Source organism: Oncorhynchus clarkii, chromosome 7 (assembly GCF_045791955.1).
Source record: "Oncorhynchus clarkii lewisi isolate Uvic-CL-2024 chromosome 7, UVic_Ocla_1.0, whole genome shotgun sequence".
NCBI lineage: Eukaryota > Metazoa > Chordata > Actinopteri > Salmoniformes > Salmonidae > Oncorhynchus > Oncorhynchus clarkii.
This window is the reverse complement of record NC_092153.1, coordinates 50,934,316-50,951,101: the sequence shown is the minus strand read 5'-3', so window position 1 is coordinate 50,951,101 and position 16,786 is coordinate 50,934,316. Positions and strand designations below refer to the sequence as shown.

General features: G+C 40.6%; 1 protein-coding gene across 2 annotated transcripts in view; it reads right to left on the bottom strand.

The window, feature by feature from the left end:
- LOC139413436 (membrane-associated guanylate kinase, WW and PDZ domain-containing protein 3-like) overlaps window positions 1–16,786 on the bottom strand; it is a 151,165-nt gene that overhangs the window by 21,219 nt on the left and 113,160 nt on the right. The window contains exons 4-9 of one of the 2 annotated variants that reach the window (XM_071160817.1): window positions 9,805–10,011; window positions 8,006–8,174; window positions 7,054–7,133; window positions 6,368–6,433; window positions 3,448–3,505; window positions 2,047–2,153 (exon numbers count right to left, since the gene is read on the bottom strand). In XM_071160817.1, the coding sequence (XP_071016918.1) occupies window positions 2,047–2,153; window positions 3,448–3,505; window positions 6,368–6,433; window positions 7,054–7,133; window positions 8,006–8,174; window positions 9,805–10,011 (687 nt within the window). The remainder of the gene's footprint in view (window positions 1–2,046; window positions 2,154–3,447; window positions 3,506–6,367; window positions 6,434–7,053; window positions 7,134–8,005; window positions 8,175–9,804; window positions 10,012–16,786) is intronic. The other variant, XM_071160818.1, reaches the window with a different exon arrangement.

The following is a 16,786-nucleotide window of genomic DNA, read 5'->3' as shown; positions in this document are numbered from 1 at the left end:
GAGCTGAGGGGGATTCAATACAATGTGGATGGAATCTAGCTGCCCTGTTCAATGGATCAAGATCATCTTATTTACATAATCACATTCATAATCACATGATGAACTCATGGGGATCTTGCTTTTCAAACTGTGACAGTGATAACCAATTTGTCATTTAACATGTGTGCGTGTGCGTGTTTGTGTGTGTGTGCATGCGTGCGTGTGTATTAGACTCAAGAGATCTCTATGTGATGAAATGCTGACAGCATTTGAAGGCCAGAACAGAGGAACCCAAATCATTCTCAACAGCCATGATGTGTATAATGTTTGGTACAATTCACCACAGACATCAGTCAACACGACCACAGACAGTCTTGTTCATGTGAATGAAAATGAAGCTGCTGGTAGAGGTTAAAAGGGTGGAGATAAATAATAGCTATATAAGGCTGTCAGTGTCAGTCTAGTTGAATTGCAGAGTGATTACTAGGGCTCTAGGCAGGCTGGAGTGGGGAGCCTTGTCAAAACACTGCTTAAAGAGCATCTCATAGGCCTTTAGTTCAAATAAACCAGCAACTAGGGCAGTGCCGATCATGGAGTTCTGTATGACCGTAATTGGCCAGCCAAATGGCAGCGTTTCCGTAATAACTGTTCAAATAGCATTTTTTTGTGTGCAAATTTTCTCATATCTTCTACTCCTGACTGCATGTGCTAGAATTCTATGTGTGCTGTTGCTGCCTAGACAACAGAAGACTAGTTTGCTTGTTTCAGCAAGGAGAAAAAAAAAGAGGCAAAAAACGGACTCAACTGCACATATGCCCGGTCGTCACGTTTTCAGTCAGCGGTTCGTTCCACACACACACACACACACACACACACACACACACACACACACACACACACACACACACACACACACACACACACACACACACACACACACACACACACACACACACACACACAGTTATGACGGTTATTTTATTTTCATGACAGTTTTCATCCATAACCGTCGATTACATGGTTATACAGTATGGTAATTGTGCCAGACCTACCAGTAACCATGTCACCTAAACAGCCAGGGTCTGGTCTGATACATAGCTTCAGTTTCAAGTTTTATTGTCACGTGCAAAAATACAGTGAAATGCCTTTATTGCAAACTCTAAACCCAAAAATACAGTAATAGACCAAGGTCAGTAGGTCCAGAAGGTGTAGTACTGCACTGTGGGAATCTGTAGTCCCACATGTTGTTGAAGATGACTGTTGGTAAGGGACCTTTAGGAATTTCTAAAAGGTCAATCCAAGTTGAGGTCTGATGGTCTCCGCTCAGATCCTTGGTAAACACTGCAGACGGGCCTCGATGTTGCATTACTTTCCCTGGGAATCTCTGAGCTTGGAAATCTCTTGGTAGCCTGAGGTGCAACTGCCATTGTTTTGGTTACATCATAGTAACCTTCTGACAACCCACAACATGGTGAAATCCTAGGGAAGATGGCTGTCTCAGTCCCTCCCCACCTGGCTAGTAATAGCAAGTTAACTAGTTGAGAGATGTCTTGTTATGCTTGGCACTTATTAAGATGTGCTGTTCCAACAGCTGTCACAGCCGCTCCCCTTCCCTCCTCTTCTCAACCAACCCATTTGTGAACTCCTCAGCAGCAGAACATGAATGTCAAGCTGTACTCCCTGCGCTGTCATGTATTATACATCCATTGTAATGAAAGCATATTTAATTCATATTGTTTATTATGGCAGAAGAGTGGCTTGTCTTACATGCCAACTCTGGCATGAGTATAGAGAACTTGCCTTCCCTTGACACAGAGTAGATCATACATGGCTACTTTTGAACGGCTATTCATGAATGATAACACTTGACATGATAACTCTCCTACAACCATGAGCGAGGTCATGGCTGCTACATTTTCCACCACTGCAAACCAATTCAACATGTAGGAGGTCAATATGCAATCATGGAAGCTCATTGTTGAGTTTAGATATATAACAGCCTTAAGAAAGCTGTCCAGAGCTGAAGAAGGAGTGAGGTGAAGACAAAGTGAGGTGACTAATGTTTACCTGGGGGAGGTGGTGCCCCCTGCTGGATAGTGGCAGTAGTCTCCTGGCTCAGCTTCCTCTTAGCCTCCAGGACTGGGTTCTCAAACTGGGTTCTCTGGTTGATGTGACTGAAACAGAAACAATCTATTATGTGATTAAAATTGTAGACACAAATTTACTGACACAGACACATACAAGATCCCTTGAACCATCTGTGTGGAATTCTGCAGACCAACTGTGTGTGATTCATGATGAAAGCACTGTTATGAATGGTTATAGCATGTCTTAGAATGCACTGGGGTGATATAAGGCACTATACATTAATTCTCAATCCATTAACAATAGGTATTTTTACATAGCTTTCCCAATGTTTCTTCTTTGAGCTGTTGATAGCAAGTCTATACAGATGCAAGGGGGTTAGTGTCCTCTTCATGTCTATGCCTAATGTTTGGACTGTTCAAATCAATCAAATCACATTGTATTGGTCACATACTCATATTTATCAGATGTTATTGCAGGTGGAGTTAAATGTGTTATGTTCCTAGCTCCAATAGTGCAGTAGTATCTAACAATTCACAACAATACACACACATCTAAAAGTTAAAGAATGGAATGAAGAAATATATAAATATTAGGATGAGCAATGTCGGAGTGGAATACAGTATATACATCTGACATGAGTAAAACAGTATGTAAACATGATAAAGTGACTAGTGTTCCATTATTAAAGTGACCAGTGATTCCATGTTAGTTGAATAAAACTAGAGATGAACTCCTGACTACTTTTTCTTGTCTTTAACAATGTAGACAGTCTGTCCCTCTGGCATAACAAAGCCATTGTTTTACACCGAGTTCATTTTGAACTGGAACACCGGCGGCAAAACGTCCTCGTCCATTTGCCTTTGAAACAAACAGTATGGGTTCCTCTCTCTCACACACAGCCTCTACCTAGGAGGGACCCTTATGTAATACCAGTAATAAAACAAAGCAAGCGTTTCATTTCCTTGTCATCACAACAGCCACCTTTCCCTCTCCTTCCCTCCTTGATAACTCTCACAACCCTCCTCCTATACCTACTGCTGCTATAATGGCTGGGTTTCAGAGATGTCTCGCTGGGGCAGCCAGAACACCTTCTGTACACAAACACTCACAATCATTGCTGTGTTTTCACCTGGGTGAATGTGATGTTACCAACAGAGCTTCTGTTTACCACCCACTGAAAAACCAATACAAGAGTCTTGATCATGGAATAGTATTGTTCTCAAATGTATAGTTCCCGAGCAGTACACCACATGTCTAGTAACACATGGTATCCCTGCTGCCTATATATAATGTATACTGTACCTATAGTTAGTTTATGATCTATGGTATTACTGGGGAATATATCAGATATTCATGTGGTGGCAGAGTGAACAGACTTACTCTACATAATATGTTCCATACTGTGGGTCCTCTATTTCCTCCCAGCCATACGGAAGCTCTGTGGATACAGGAAGAGATGCATTGTGTTCAACTACTATCACACAAAACATGCAAATGTACAGTACTGCAGGATAACAGGGCATAGTGATGAGAAGAGACCAGCAGACACGAGACAAAATGCTTATGCACACATTACAGTTGGGCGATAGTGGAGTTTCCAGGTATAAGACGAATAACAAGTTTGCTTTTTTTTCTCCCCACCAGGGAAGTTAAGCATGAGAAAATGGGCATGAAAAAAGCCCCCATTGACATTTTGCAGTTTTCGCAGGCAGCCTGGCTGGAATGGCTGCTGTACTGTACACCAAACCCTGGTGAGCACATGAAGCCCACAAAAAAACGCTCTTCACGATAATAACAAGTTTGCTTTTTTTTCTCCCCACCAGGGAAGTTAAGCATGAGAAAATGGGCATGAAAAAAGCCCCCATTGACATTTTGCAGTTTTCGCAGGCAGCCTGGCTGGAATGGCTGCTGTACTGTACACCAAACCCTGGTGAGCACATGAAGCCCACAAAAAAACGCTCTTCACGCAAGAGAGAGCTTTGGAGTTGCTTTTCAGAGGCAGCACACCAACTAACATTCTGCCTGCTTTTAAAAATCCATTAGAAACAACCGACCAGGGTCCTGTGTCTCCCTCGTACCCCCCACTCTCTCCCTACACTTAGCCCACATCACAGCCACACACCCTGGGAATGGACGGGCAAACGAGTGGGCACTCCTGGTACTTGTGGCATTCAAGTGACGCAAACAAGCTGAAGAGTCATCATACATAGAGTTCCTTCAGAAAGTATTCAAACCCCTTGACTTATTCCACATTTTTTTGTGTTACAGCCTGAATATATATTTTTTCTCACCCATCTATCTACACACAATACCCTATAATGACAAAGTGAAAACATGCTTTTAGAATTATTTTCAAATGTATTGAAAATGAAATACAGAAATGTCAAATTTACATACAGTTTTCATACACCTTAGCCAAATACATTTAAACTCCGATTTTCACAATTCCTGACATTTAATCCAAGTAAAAATTCCCTGTCTTAGGTCAGTTAGGATCACCACTTTATTTTAAGAATGTGAAATGTCAGAGAGAATGATTTATTTCAGCTTTGATTTCTTTCATCACATTCCCAGTGGGTCAGAAGTTTACATACACTCAATTAGTATTTGGTAGCATTGCCTTTAAATTGTTCAACTTGGGTCAAATGTTTCAGGTAGCCTTCCACAAGCTTCCCACAATAAGTTGGGTGAATTTAGGCCCATTCCTCCTGACAGAGCTGGTGTAACCGAGTCAGGTTAGTAGGCCTCCTTGCTCGCACACCAGTCCCTCCTGCAGCAAAGCACCCGCACAACATGATGATGCCACCCAAGTGCTTCACGGTTGGGATGATGTTCTTCAGCTTGCAAGCCTCCCCCTTTTTCCTCCAAACATAAAGATGGTCATTATGGCCAAACTGTTCTATTTTTGTTTCATCAGACCAGAGGACATTTCTCCAAAAAGTACGATCTTTGTCCCCATGTGCAGTTGCAAACCATAGTCTGGCTTCTTTCAGGCAGTTTTGGAGCAGTGGCTTCTTCCTTGCTGAGCGGCCTTTCAGGTTATGTCAATATAGGACTCGTTTTACTGTGGATATAGATACTTTTGTGCCTGCTTCCTCCAGCATCTTCACAAGGTCCTTTTGCTGTTGTTCTGGGATTGATTTGCACTTTTTGCATCAAAGTATGTTAATCTCTAGGAGACAGAACACATCTCCTTCCAGTATGATGGCTGCGTGGTCCCATGGTGTTTATACTTGCGTACTATTGTTTGTACAGATGAACGTGGTACCTTCAGGCATTTGGAAATTACTCCCAAGGATGAACCAAACTTGTGGAGGTCTACAATTTTTTTTCTGAGGTCTTGGATGATTTCTTTTGATTTTCCCATGATGTCAAGCAAAGAGGCCATGAATTTGAAGGTAGGCCTTGAAATACATCCACAGATACCCCTCCAATTGACTCAAATTATGTCAATTAGCCAGAAGCTCCAGAAGCTTCTAAAGCCATGACATCATTTTCTGGAATTTTCCAAGCTGTTTAAAGGTACAGTCAACTTAGTGTATGTAAACTTCTGACCCACTGGAATTGTGATACAGTGAATTATAAGTGAAATAATCTGTCTGTAAACAATTGTTGGAAAAATTACTTGTATCATGCACAAAGTAGATGTCCTAACCGAATTGGAAAACTTGTTAACAAGAAATGTATGGAGTGGTTGAAAAACAAGTTTTAATGACTCCAACCTAAATGTATGTAAACTTCCGACTTCAACTGTAAGCATTCACAACTCTGATTCTTACTTTTTAGAAGCACCTTTGCAAGCACAGTCTTTCTGGGTAATTCTCTAAGATCTTTCCACACCTGGATTGTGCAACATTTTCCCATTATTCTTTTCAAAATTCTTCAAGCTCTGTCAAATTGGTTGTTGATCATTGCTAGACAACCATTTCAGGTCTTGCCATAGACTCTCTAGTAGATGATTAGTTTAGTGCCATGTTGCAAACAAGATGCATGTTTTTATTCTGTACAGGCTTCCTTCTTTTCACTCTGTTTTCACTCGGTTAGTATTGTGGAGTAACTACAATGTTGTTGATCTATCCTCAGTTTTCTCTTATCACAGCCATTAAACTCTGTAACTGTTTTAAAATCACCATTGGCCTCATGGTGAAATCCCTGAGAGGTTTCCTTCCTCTATGGCAACTGAGTTAGGAAGGACGCCTGTACATTTGCAGTAAATTGGGTGTTTAGATACACCATCCAAAGTATAATTAATAACTTCACCATGCTCAAAGGGATATTTAATGTCTGCTTTTAATTTTACCCATATACCAATACGTGCCCTTCTTTGTGAGGCATTGGAAAACCTCTCTGGTCTTTGTGGTTGAATCTGTTTGGGGTACAGAGATGAGGTAGTCATTCAAAAATACTGTTAAACACAATTATTGCATAGAGTGAGTCCATGCAACTTATTATGTGACTTGTTCGGTAAAGTTGTACTCCTGAACGTATTTAGGCTTGCCATAATGAAGCAGTTGAATACTTATTGATTCAGAACATTTCTGCTTTACATTTTTTATTAAATATAATAAAATGAAAATAAACATAATTCCACTTTGACATTATGGGGTATTTTGTGTAGGTCAGTAACAAAATGTAACACAACAAAATGTGGAAAAAGAAGGGGTGTGAATACTTTCTGAGGGCATTGTATAAGTAGCACACATTACCCTGAGCTGGAGGCATTTATTAAGGAACATGCCATCATGTCAGAGGATGCAGACAATCTTGTCTGTATAGAAACGCAGTCATTTATATTTGATGAGCTGTCCGTATATGTGAAATCATGCACAGTATGCTGTAAGGCAGGGGCTGGGGGGCATAACCATGTGTAAAACTGCATGTGTGTACTAGTACAGTAGTAGAAGTAGCAGTAGTAGTAGTAGTGGTAGCTGTAAGAGCTTTATGTACGCATGTTCTGTGTGGTCCACTAAGGTCCTGAAGCCTTACCTCCATCCTCACACTTCTCCGGGGGCTTGGCTTTCTTGGCTAGGCGGGGGTCCAGCCAGGTGGTAGTCTTGCTATTGTGACTGTGAAGGGCAGATAAGAGAAGCATTCAAAAACCAGAGCCAGCTACTGACACTGGTATTTGCATCAGTGGAAAGATAGACAGTCATGTACCCACCAACAAAGCTACACAAGTTACAAATAACTTCTTGACCAAGTAATTCATCCTGCTTTGTATTCAAATGAGGGAAAAACTGAAACACAGTATTCATTATGACATGTGGTGACTTCAGACAAGATCAGCTGGAAGCCTGTTCTCAAACAACTCAAGGGCCTCTGGGAGAGCTATATTTACTCAATCATTCCTAAAACACAGTATTGATTGGTCAGGAAAACTGCTGAAGTTTTCTTGAAGAGAAACCACCAAGTAAATGAGCTCAGACTAGAAACACTTTTGCAACAATTATGTAGGCTAGGGCTGTCAGTTTTGGAGTAAACATTGAGTCAATATGAGTGGATTTTAAAGAGACCCACACCAGTCCAGGCCTTGGCTTGTTTAACTAACTAACTTAAATCCACTGTCTGTTCGACATGGCTTATGTAACACGTGTGCTGTGTGCTTCACTAATCTAACCAACAATTGTATGATACTTTGCACGATGCTGATCAGATACTGTATAGCCATTTATTGCATAACCTGTAACGTAACATTCAACATTCAGTCCAGAGCAGAAGTGTCTTATGTCATTAAAAAACCATTACCTACATTTCTGTCATTTATTTAATTATTTAGCATGAAACTCTATTAAGCATAAACTCAGCATTTTTTGGGAGGAGCCTTGAACTCTCTGTATCTACAGTGTAGCAGAGTTTAAACAACCAGGACTCAGTCGACTCAAGGATGTCTCTTTGTCCTGTCCCTGAGTGGATATACGGGTGCTGTTGCAGTACTCACTCTATGAAGTAGACCATGCCCGTCTCGGTGTAGGCCATCTCCCAGTTGAGAGGCAGTGGTTCCAGGCTGTCGTCGCGGGGCAGAGAGCTCCACGTACGGAAGTCCATTGCACTGCTGGACTGGGTGTAGCTGGGCACCGCCTTCCTCCATGATGCCCCCTCTTTATGCTCTGAAAGAGAGAGAGTGCGAGAGAAACAGCAGAAGGTTAGTCCTGCATGGACACCTCAAGCCTCATCCTGTTCTCCTAGCTGCAGCGGGAGGAAGGAGGGTTTGATGTCGGTAAAGGATTTGCATGCAAGAGATCGTGTGTTCTGTTCACCAAGGCACTGTTTTGCATTTGCATGTACGTGTAAGCGTGTTTATGCATATGTGTGTACACCCCCTGGGTTTCAATGATATACTGTAGTAACTGAGGATTCACAGTAAAAAGGACATTTTAGCTTGAGGCTATTTGGTACAATAATACTTTCTTTATAGTTATTTCTATACTTTTTATTTATTCATTTAATGAGAACTGCAATAAAAGCATCACAATCAGCATGAGCATAGACAACAAAGGCTCTCCAGGGTACAAAAAGCTGCCAAATGAAACTTATACCCAAGGGTCTTCTAATTGAGGGACTGTTTTTGTGTAATGCTAACCTCTGCACAAGCATATGATACAATGAGACTCAACACAAAACAGCTTCTTCTAGTGTATACCACAGAGCTGATACAGGCAGCCCATGAGCATGTCAAGTTTGTGCATGTGCTTCTGTATTTGAGTAAATAGTTAACACACTACTACATCCATGGGATTTGCTGGTATTTCCAACAGATTGTTTATTTACTTGTTAGCTTGAAGGATGGGGAGGAACTGGCAAATGAGTCTGACGTCAACCGCTTATGCTAATCTGACTTCATCCACGCATGTACATGCGCACACACACAAACACACACACACACACACACACAGGATCTGCGGATGTTCTGACTGGCCTCATGTAAATACCATGCACCATAGCCAGCCTTGAGGAGAGCTGAAGTCATCAGAGACAGTTCACAGAGGGGTGAGAGCCTGAGAGCCCACACCACACTGACTGCACTAGACACATACAGGAAGTCAGGCAGGGATCAGGGTTTGTCTTCAACACAGAGACCAGGGAAGTTCAGTCAGGAGTTTTGGCCATTGCACTCACTTTTTCCATAAACCTTCTGACCTGTTCATAATTGTTTCCATATATGGTTGGTTTGGAATGAAAAGTTCAGAACAACCCCAACATGACTGCAGTACAGCAGAAATGTGATGTATTTCACATAAAATGACTTGTAAGCCATTTCTGTTGGAATCAGGCTATCCTTGGGCACATCAAAGACAGCCCAGATCCTTTGAGAGAGGAGTCCTGATTGATCATACACATGGAGTCTCTGGTCTTAGGGTAAGAAGACTGCTGTCTTCCAAGGTGACCTGCACTACAGTAGAAGGTGTTACTGATACTGGATGTGCTTTAGGCATGGCTTTGGTGTGGGAAGTGTCTGGCTATATAGACAGAGCATGGTTGGATAACACAAACAGACAGATAGCACAAACTGGGAATAATGGGGAAGGTGATCACAGCTCCTAGATCATAGGTCAATATGTATAGTATAGAGCAGAATTATGTTATAGAGTAGAAATATGATATAGTCCATAGTCATAATAATGTACATCTAAAAGTAGAAAGATATTTGAAAAAGGACTAAGAGATGTACAAAAGGGGACTATCCTGAGCAAAGAGAGAAAGGGAAGGAGAGGGGGTTTGAGTGTGAGATGTACTGACCTGGGAGGCCATTGGACAGAGGTGGCCTCTCATCATCGTCCTCCTCCTCAGGGACCACACTGTCCTTCCTGTCCATTTTGCTGACGGAGGTGGTCCGTTTACGCTGGACCTCGTTGTCATAGTCCTCATCAAACAGCACCTGATCCACCAGGTCAGGCTGCACCAGGGTGGGCTCTGCTGGGGGCTTGGGGGTCCCATAGTAGTTACCTGGAGATAGAGGGAGAGGGAGGGGAGAAAGAGGGAGGGAGGGAGGGGTCAGATAGAGAGATGAGTGTCTAACAAGTTCCCTTTTCTCAGCCATCCCTGTAGCTACTATGCAGCCCTGGTAAGACATAGGCAGTTATTGTGCATTGAGGCCATCTGAACAAGAACTGGTAAAGTAATGGGACCACAATCTTGTAAACACGGTCCTACATTTCAATCGTGTGTAAGGCTTAACTGAATGAACAACAGCGGCAAAATGCAATATGAAAGTTTATTAAAATTGTTTAGGGAGTGGCCTCATCTTCGAAGTAAGATCCTCGGAGCCAGATGCTTTGATGGCAGGTCTATGGGCAGCAGCTGGCATGGAAACCCCCCAGCTGGAAGAAAGGAGTTCCAATGACGGGGCTTAGCTGGTGGTGGTGGGGAGGTGAAGGGTTGTCAGTACATTTTGCTGTAACACAGCATGTAAGAGAACATGGATAAGTTTTAAAGTCCAGAAATGAAATGTGATAACAGGTTAAACAGCAAGCGTGAGAAATGTGTATTATTGGGCTGTGCTCATAGGCTATAAGGTAAGTAGGTGAATGACATTCCGCACGTGGCTAATAGAAAAGAGAAGGAGAGGAGAGGCTAATGATGATACGTTTGTAAACACTATCACATACATTCCCACTATGCCCGTAGAATAGGAAACGATGTGAATTATATTATGCTTACTGTATGAAGTTAACGCAAGCCATTCAGACAAGCCTTACTGATTGACCCATCGTAAACTACGTGACCACTATAGACTCCTCCATTATACATGAGCGTGCCATGAACAGTGTGATCTGTTTAACGGGAGAACCTTTCATCCTGGCTGTGCCCCCCCCCCCAATTAACGATCTCTGAAAAGTGTTTTTCTCCTGGTGAATAAAAACCTTGTGATACTGCCTATAAATAGTCAGTTAAGATAACAGTATCGTATAGGAGCTTAACTTTGTTAAATCATTGGCTAATTTAGCTCATAGGGTGATCAATCTCTGACTAGCGGTTGAACACTCTGGCTAACTACATTTATGCACAGAAAACATAATTATTCAACCTTCATTACGATAATGAATTATGTACATACTGATTCGATACTGATTCGAGATGCCCAAAATGTTTATGTTTATTTGTTTGCTAAGCAGTTCCCAGATCTGAATCTGTTCATGGGGAGCATTATGGAATTATGTTTTGGCAATATTTTATTTTAAGGTCAAACATTTACTGTATGATTAGACAGAGTCTATTCATAATTCATAAGCAGCTTAATTAAAGAACCGGGGAAAGATGCCACTGGGAAATATGGATTTTCAGCAAATGTATTACTCTCTATAAACTTGATCTCCTTTTCATTTGAACTGTGCTTGTTCTCATCTTACAAACCTTTGATCTCCACCTATTACAATTGAAACATTACAAATAGGTCTGTTATAGAAGACATGCTTAAAAGACAGCTTTCTCTCTTTATAAGGCCGTGTCACTAATATTTTTGAGGGAGACACTTTTGTAAAACAAAATCACTGGGCGAGCCGCAATACCCATCGCAAAACGGGGGTGGAGAGTCACAAAGTCCAATTTATTCATACATGATATTAAACAGATATATACATTTAAGATTTTATTAACATGGACCGTCAAGCAATTTGAATCTCTTATTCTCTATTTTAGGACACTTGGCGGTATCAGAAACAAATGTGTAAAATATTTTTGATTAATCTTTAGAATCTGACCTTACTGTCATTATCTTTCCATTACTGTCATTATCTTATTCCCATTAAAAGGTAGAGCACATTATATGGAAAATCAGGTAATGAAAAATTTTAGTCTGAAGGAAGTATGCTTTGAAGTGATTGAAATCAATCAGAAAAGTATTGGAAAGTTCAGGAAAACATTAGGGATGATAATCAAGCAATCTTATCAGATAACATGTATTTGTCACATGCTTCGTAAACAACAGGTGTAGACTTAACCTACTTATGGATCCTTTTCCAACAATGTAGAGTTAAAGATAAAGTTAAATAAAAAATATATATATATTTACAAATAATATATATATATATAGTACCAGTTAAAAGTTTGGACACACCTACTCATTCAAGGATTTGTCTTTATTTTTACTATTTTCTACATTGTAGAATAATAGTTGTCACGACCGTCGTAAGAACATTCGGACCAAAGCGCAGCGTGAAATCGGTTCAACATTTTTTAATTATAAGTGAACCGGACAAAAAACAATAAATAATAAATTATATGTGAGGCTATGGAGTGCTCAAAGGCAACTACACATAAACAAGAACCCACAAAACACAGTGGGGGAATGGCTGCCCAAATATGATCCCCAATCAGAAACAACGATAAACAGCTGCCTCTGATTGGGAACCATACCAGGCCAACACAGAAATAAAACAACCTAGATTACCCACCCAAGTCACACACCGACCTAACCAACATAGAGAATAAAAGGCTCTCTATGGTCAGGGCGTGACAATAGGGAAGACATCAAAACTATGAAATAACACATCATGTAGTAACCAAAAAATATCCACACTTTGCCTCTATGACAGCTTTGCACACTTTTGGCATTCTCTCAACCAGCTTCATGAGGTAGTCACCTGGAATGCATTTCAATTAACAGATGTGCCTTGTTAAAAGTTAATTTGTGGAATTTATTTCCTTCTTAATGAGCTTGAGCCAATCAGTTGTGTTGTGACAAGGTAGGGGTGGTATACAGAAGATAGCCCTACTTGGTAAAAGACCAAGTCCATATTATGGCAAGAACAGCTCAAATAAGTAAAGAGAAATCAAAGTCCATCATTACTTTAAGACATGAAGGTCAGTCAATGAGGAAAAGTTCAAGAACTTTGAAAGTTTCTTCAAGTGCAGTCGCAAAAACCATCAAGCTTTATAATGAATCTGGCTCTCATGAGGACCGCCAAAGGAAAGGAAGACCCAGAGTTACCTCTGCTGCAGAGGACAAGTTCATTAGAGTTAACTGCACCTCAGATTGCAGCCCAAATAAATGCTTCACAGACTTCAAGTAACAGACACATCTCAACATCAACTGTTCAGAGGGGACTGCGTGAATCAGGCCTTTATGGTCGAATTGCTGCAAAGAAACCACTACTAAAGGACACCAATAAGAAGAGAGACTTGCTTGGGCCAAGAAACACAAGTAATGAACATTAGACCGGTGGAAATCTGTCCTTTGGTCTGATGAATCCAAATTTGAGATTTTTGCTTCCAACCGCTGTGTCTTTGTGAGACACAGAGTAGGTGAACGTATGATCTCCACATGTGTGGTTTCCACCGTGAAGCATGGAGGAGGAGTGATGGTGTGGGGATGCTTTTCTGGTGACACTGTCAGTGATTTATTTAGAATTTAAGGCACACTTAAACAGCATGGCTAGCACAGCATTCTGCAGCGATATGCCATCCCATCTTGTTTGTGCATAGTGGGACTATCATTTGTTTTTCAACAGGACAATGAACCAAAACACACCTCCAGGCTGTGTAAGGGCTACTTGACCAAGAAGCAGAAAGATGGAGTGCTGCATCAGATGACCTGGCCTCCACAATCAACCGACCTTAACCCAATTGAGATGGTTTGGGATTGGTTAGACCACAGAGTGAAGGAAAAGCAGCCAACAAGTACTCAGATAATGCCAAGAGTGTGCAAAGCTGTCATCAAGGCAATGGGTGGCTACTTTGAAGAATCTTAAATATGAAATATATTTTGATTTGTTTAACCCTTTTTTGGTTATTACAGGATTCCATATGTTGTTTCATCGTTTTGATGTTTTCACTATTATTCTACAATGTAGAAAATAGTACAAATAAAGAAAAACACTTGAATGAGTAGGTGTGTCCAAACTTTTGACTGGTAATCTATTTAAACACATACAGTTGAAGTCGGTAGTTTACATACACTTAGGTTGGAGTCAATAAAACTAGTTTTTCAACCACTCCGCAAATGTATTGTTAACAAACTATAGTTTTGGCAAGTCGGTTAGGACATCTACTTTGTGCATGATACAAGTCAATTTTCCAACAATTGTTTACAGACAGATTATTTCACTTATAATTCACTGTATCACAATTCCAGTGGGTCAGAAGTTTACATACACTAAGTTGACTGTGCCTTTAAACAGCTTGGAAAATTCCAGAAAATGATGTTATGGCTTTAAAAGCTTCTGATAGGCAAATTAACATAATTTGAGTCAATTGGAGGTGTACCCGTGGACGTATTTCAAGGCCTATCTTCAAACTCAGTGCCTCTTTGCTTGGCATCATGGGAAAATCAAAAGAAATCAGCCAAGACCTCAGAGAGAGAAAAAAAATTGTAGACCTCCACAAGTCTGGTTCATCCTTGGGAGCAATTTCCAAATGCCTGAAGGTACCACGTTCATCTGTACAAACAATAGTACGCAAGTATAAACACCATGGGACCACACAGCCATCATACCGCTCAGGAAGGAGACGCGTTCTGTCTCCTAGAGATTAACATACTTTGGCGCGAAAAGTGGAAATCAATCTCAGAACAACAGCAAAGGACCTTGTGAAGATGCTGGAGGAAACAGGTACAAAAGTATCTATATCCACAGTAAAACGAGTCATATATCGTCATAACCTGGATGGCTGCTCAGCAAGGAAGAAGCCACTGCTCCAAAACCACCATAAAAAAGCCAGACTAAGGTTTGCAACTGCACATGGGGACAAAGATTGTACTTTTTGGAGAAATGTCCTCTTGTATGATGAAACAAAAATAGAACAGTTTGGCCATAATGACCATCGTTATGTTTGGAGGAAAAACGGGGAGGCTTGCAAGCTGAAGAACACCATCCCAACCGTGAAGCACGGGGGTGGCAGCATCATGTTGTGGGTATGCTTTGCTGCAGGAGGGACTGCTGCACTGCACCAAATAGATGGCATCATGAGGAAAGAAAATTATGTGGATATATTGAAGCAACATCTCAAGACATCAGTCAGGAAGTTAAAGCTTGGTCGCAAATGGGTCTTCCAAATGGACAATGACCCCAAGCATACTTCCAAAGTTGTGGCAAAATGGCTTAAGGACAACAAAGTCAAGGTATTGGAGTGGACATCACATTGCCCTTACCTTAATCCTATAGAAAATGTGTGGGCTGAACTGAAAAAGCGTGTGCGAGCAAGGAGGCCTACAAACCTGACTCAATGGGCCAAAATTTACCCAACTTATAGTGGGAAGCTTGTGGAAGGCTACCCGAAACGTTTGACCCAAGTTAAACCATTTAAAGACAATGCTAACATATACTAATTGAGTGTATGTAAACTTCTGACCCACTGGGAATGTGATGAAAGAAATAAAAGCTGAAATATATCATTCTTTCTACTAGGATTAAATGGCAGGAATTGAGGAGTTTAAATGTAGGAGTTTAAATGTATTTAAGGTGTATTTTAAGGTATATTTAAGGCTAAGTTGTATGTAAACAGGCAAGCAGTGTTACCACGGTCCACAATTTCATCGGTTTCATCCTGGGTCTCCAGGCTTTTCACCTTCAGGCCATTCATCGTCACCTTTCGGATGCAAATCTGAGCATTGTCCGGGATATGGTTGTGTTCTCTAGATAACTTTGCGATAACCCCATCAGTGAGAGTTCTGTGACCTCTGCATTGGAAACATCATATTCAGTCCACTTCCAGAAGGATTTATTTGCAGTCTGTCTCTCCCGTCGGTGTAGCCTTCATGCACCAGGATATTTTTTCCATGCACAGAGAGGATCCATTTGGGTTCCAATGCAGCTTCTTCTGACCTCCTCTAAGAATAATGAATTCTGAGGGTAGCAGTGAAAGATAGTTTTAAGCAGAATATTTGGATTATTAGCATATGCACGACTTGCAATACGATTGCTGGACAATCGAAGCCATCCATCCAATCCATTTATTCAGATCTGGCAGTTCAAAGAGGATAGTTTCAATGGTAATGAATTGGGCCTAGTTATTGTTCATGAGCAGCATACATTTTCATTGATTCTCTTAAATCTCTTAAATAATCTCTAATAATCCAAATATGCTCATCTTTTGCAATGTTTAGCCTAATGTACTGTTTGTCTATCTGGACTGTCTGCCTGTCTTGGTGATAATCTTAAAATAATAGAATACTAAAATAGTATTCCTTAGTTTGTGTGCCTATTATTATTTTACATTTAAGTACTAAAAACGTATTTTGTATACATTCTAATAACATTTTAGTAGTCCAAAATCGTGTTATATAAAATCGTCCCTTGTATTAATGGCAGTGTCGATTGCCTGTCAATATTATTAGCATTTATCTGTGAAAATAGACATTGAACTTGAGCCCTGTTTCAACAATCATCAGCTGATTGAGAAAATCATTTTCAGAATAACAGTAAATAACAGCTGTTATGACACACAGCACACAAAGTTTTTCTAAAACATTTTGATGTCTCATACTTTACGAAAAGTATAGTTGAAATTATACAGGCTAAAAATGAAGGCCTATACTGTAGCATTAAAAAACTGGTTCAAAAGCTAAAAAGCTTTATTTCCTTGTAATTCATTTTATTCAATGGCTTCACCTGAGTGTCCTCGCCAGCCAGGGTAGGACAGCACTTTACAACATTCCAATGTTATAGTCTTATGAATTGCTCATCCATATTTTTTTATTGAAAATGGGAACAATGGGAGAGATGGACAAATGCTGATTTACTGACTACATTCTCATTCATATTATCAAGACATGAGGTGAGTATCA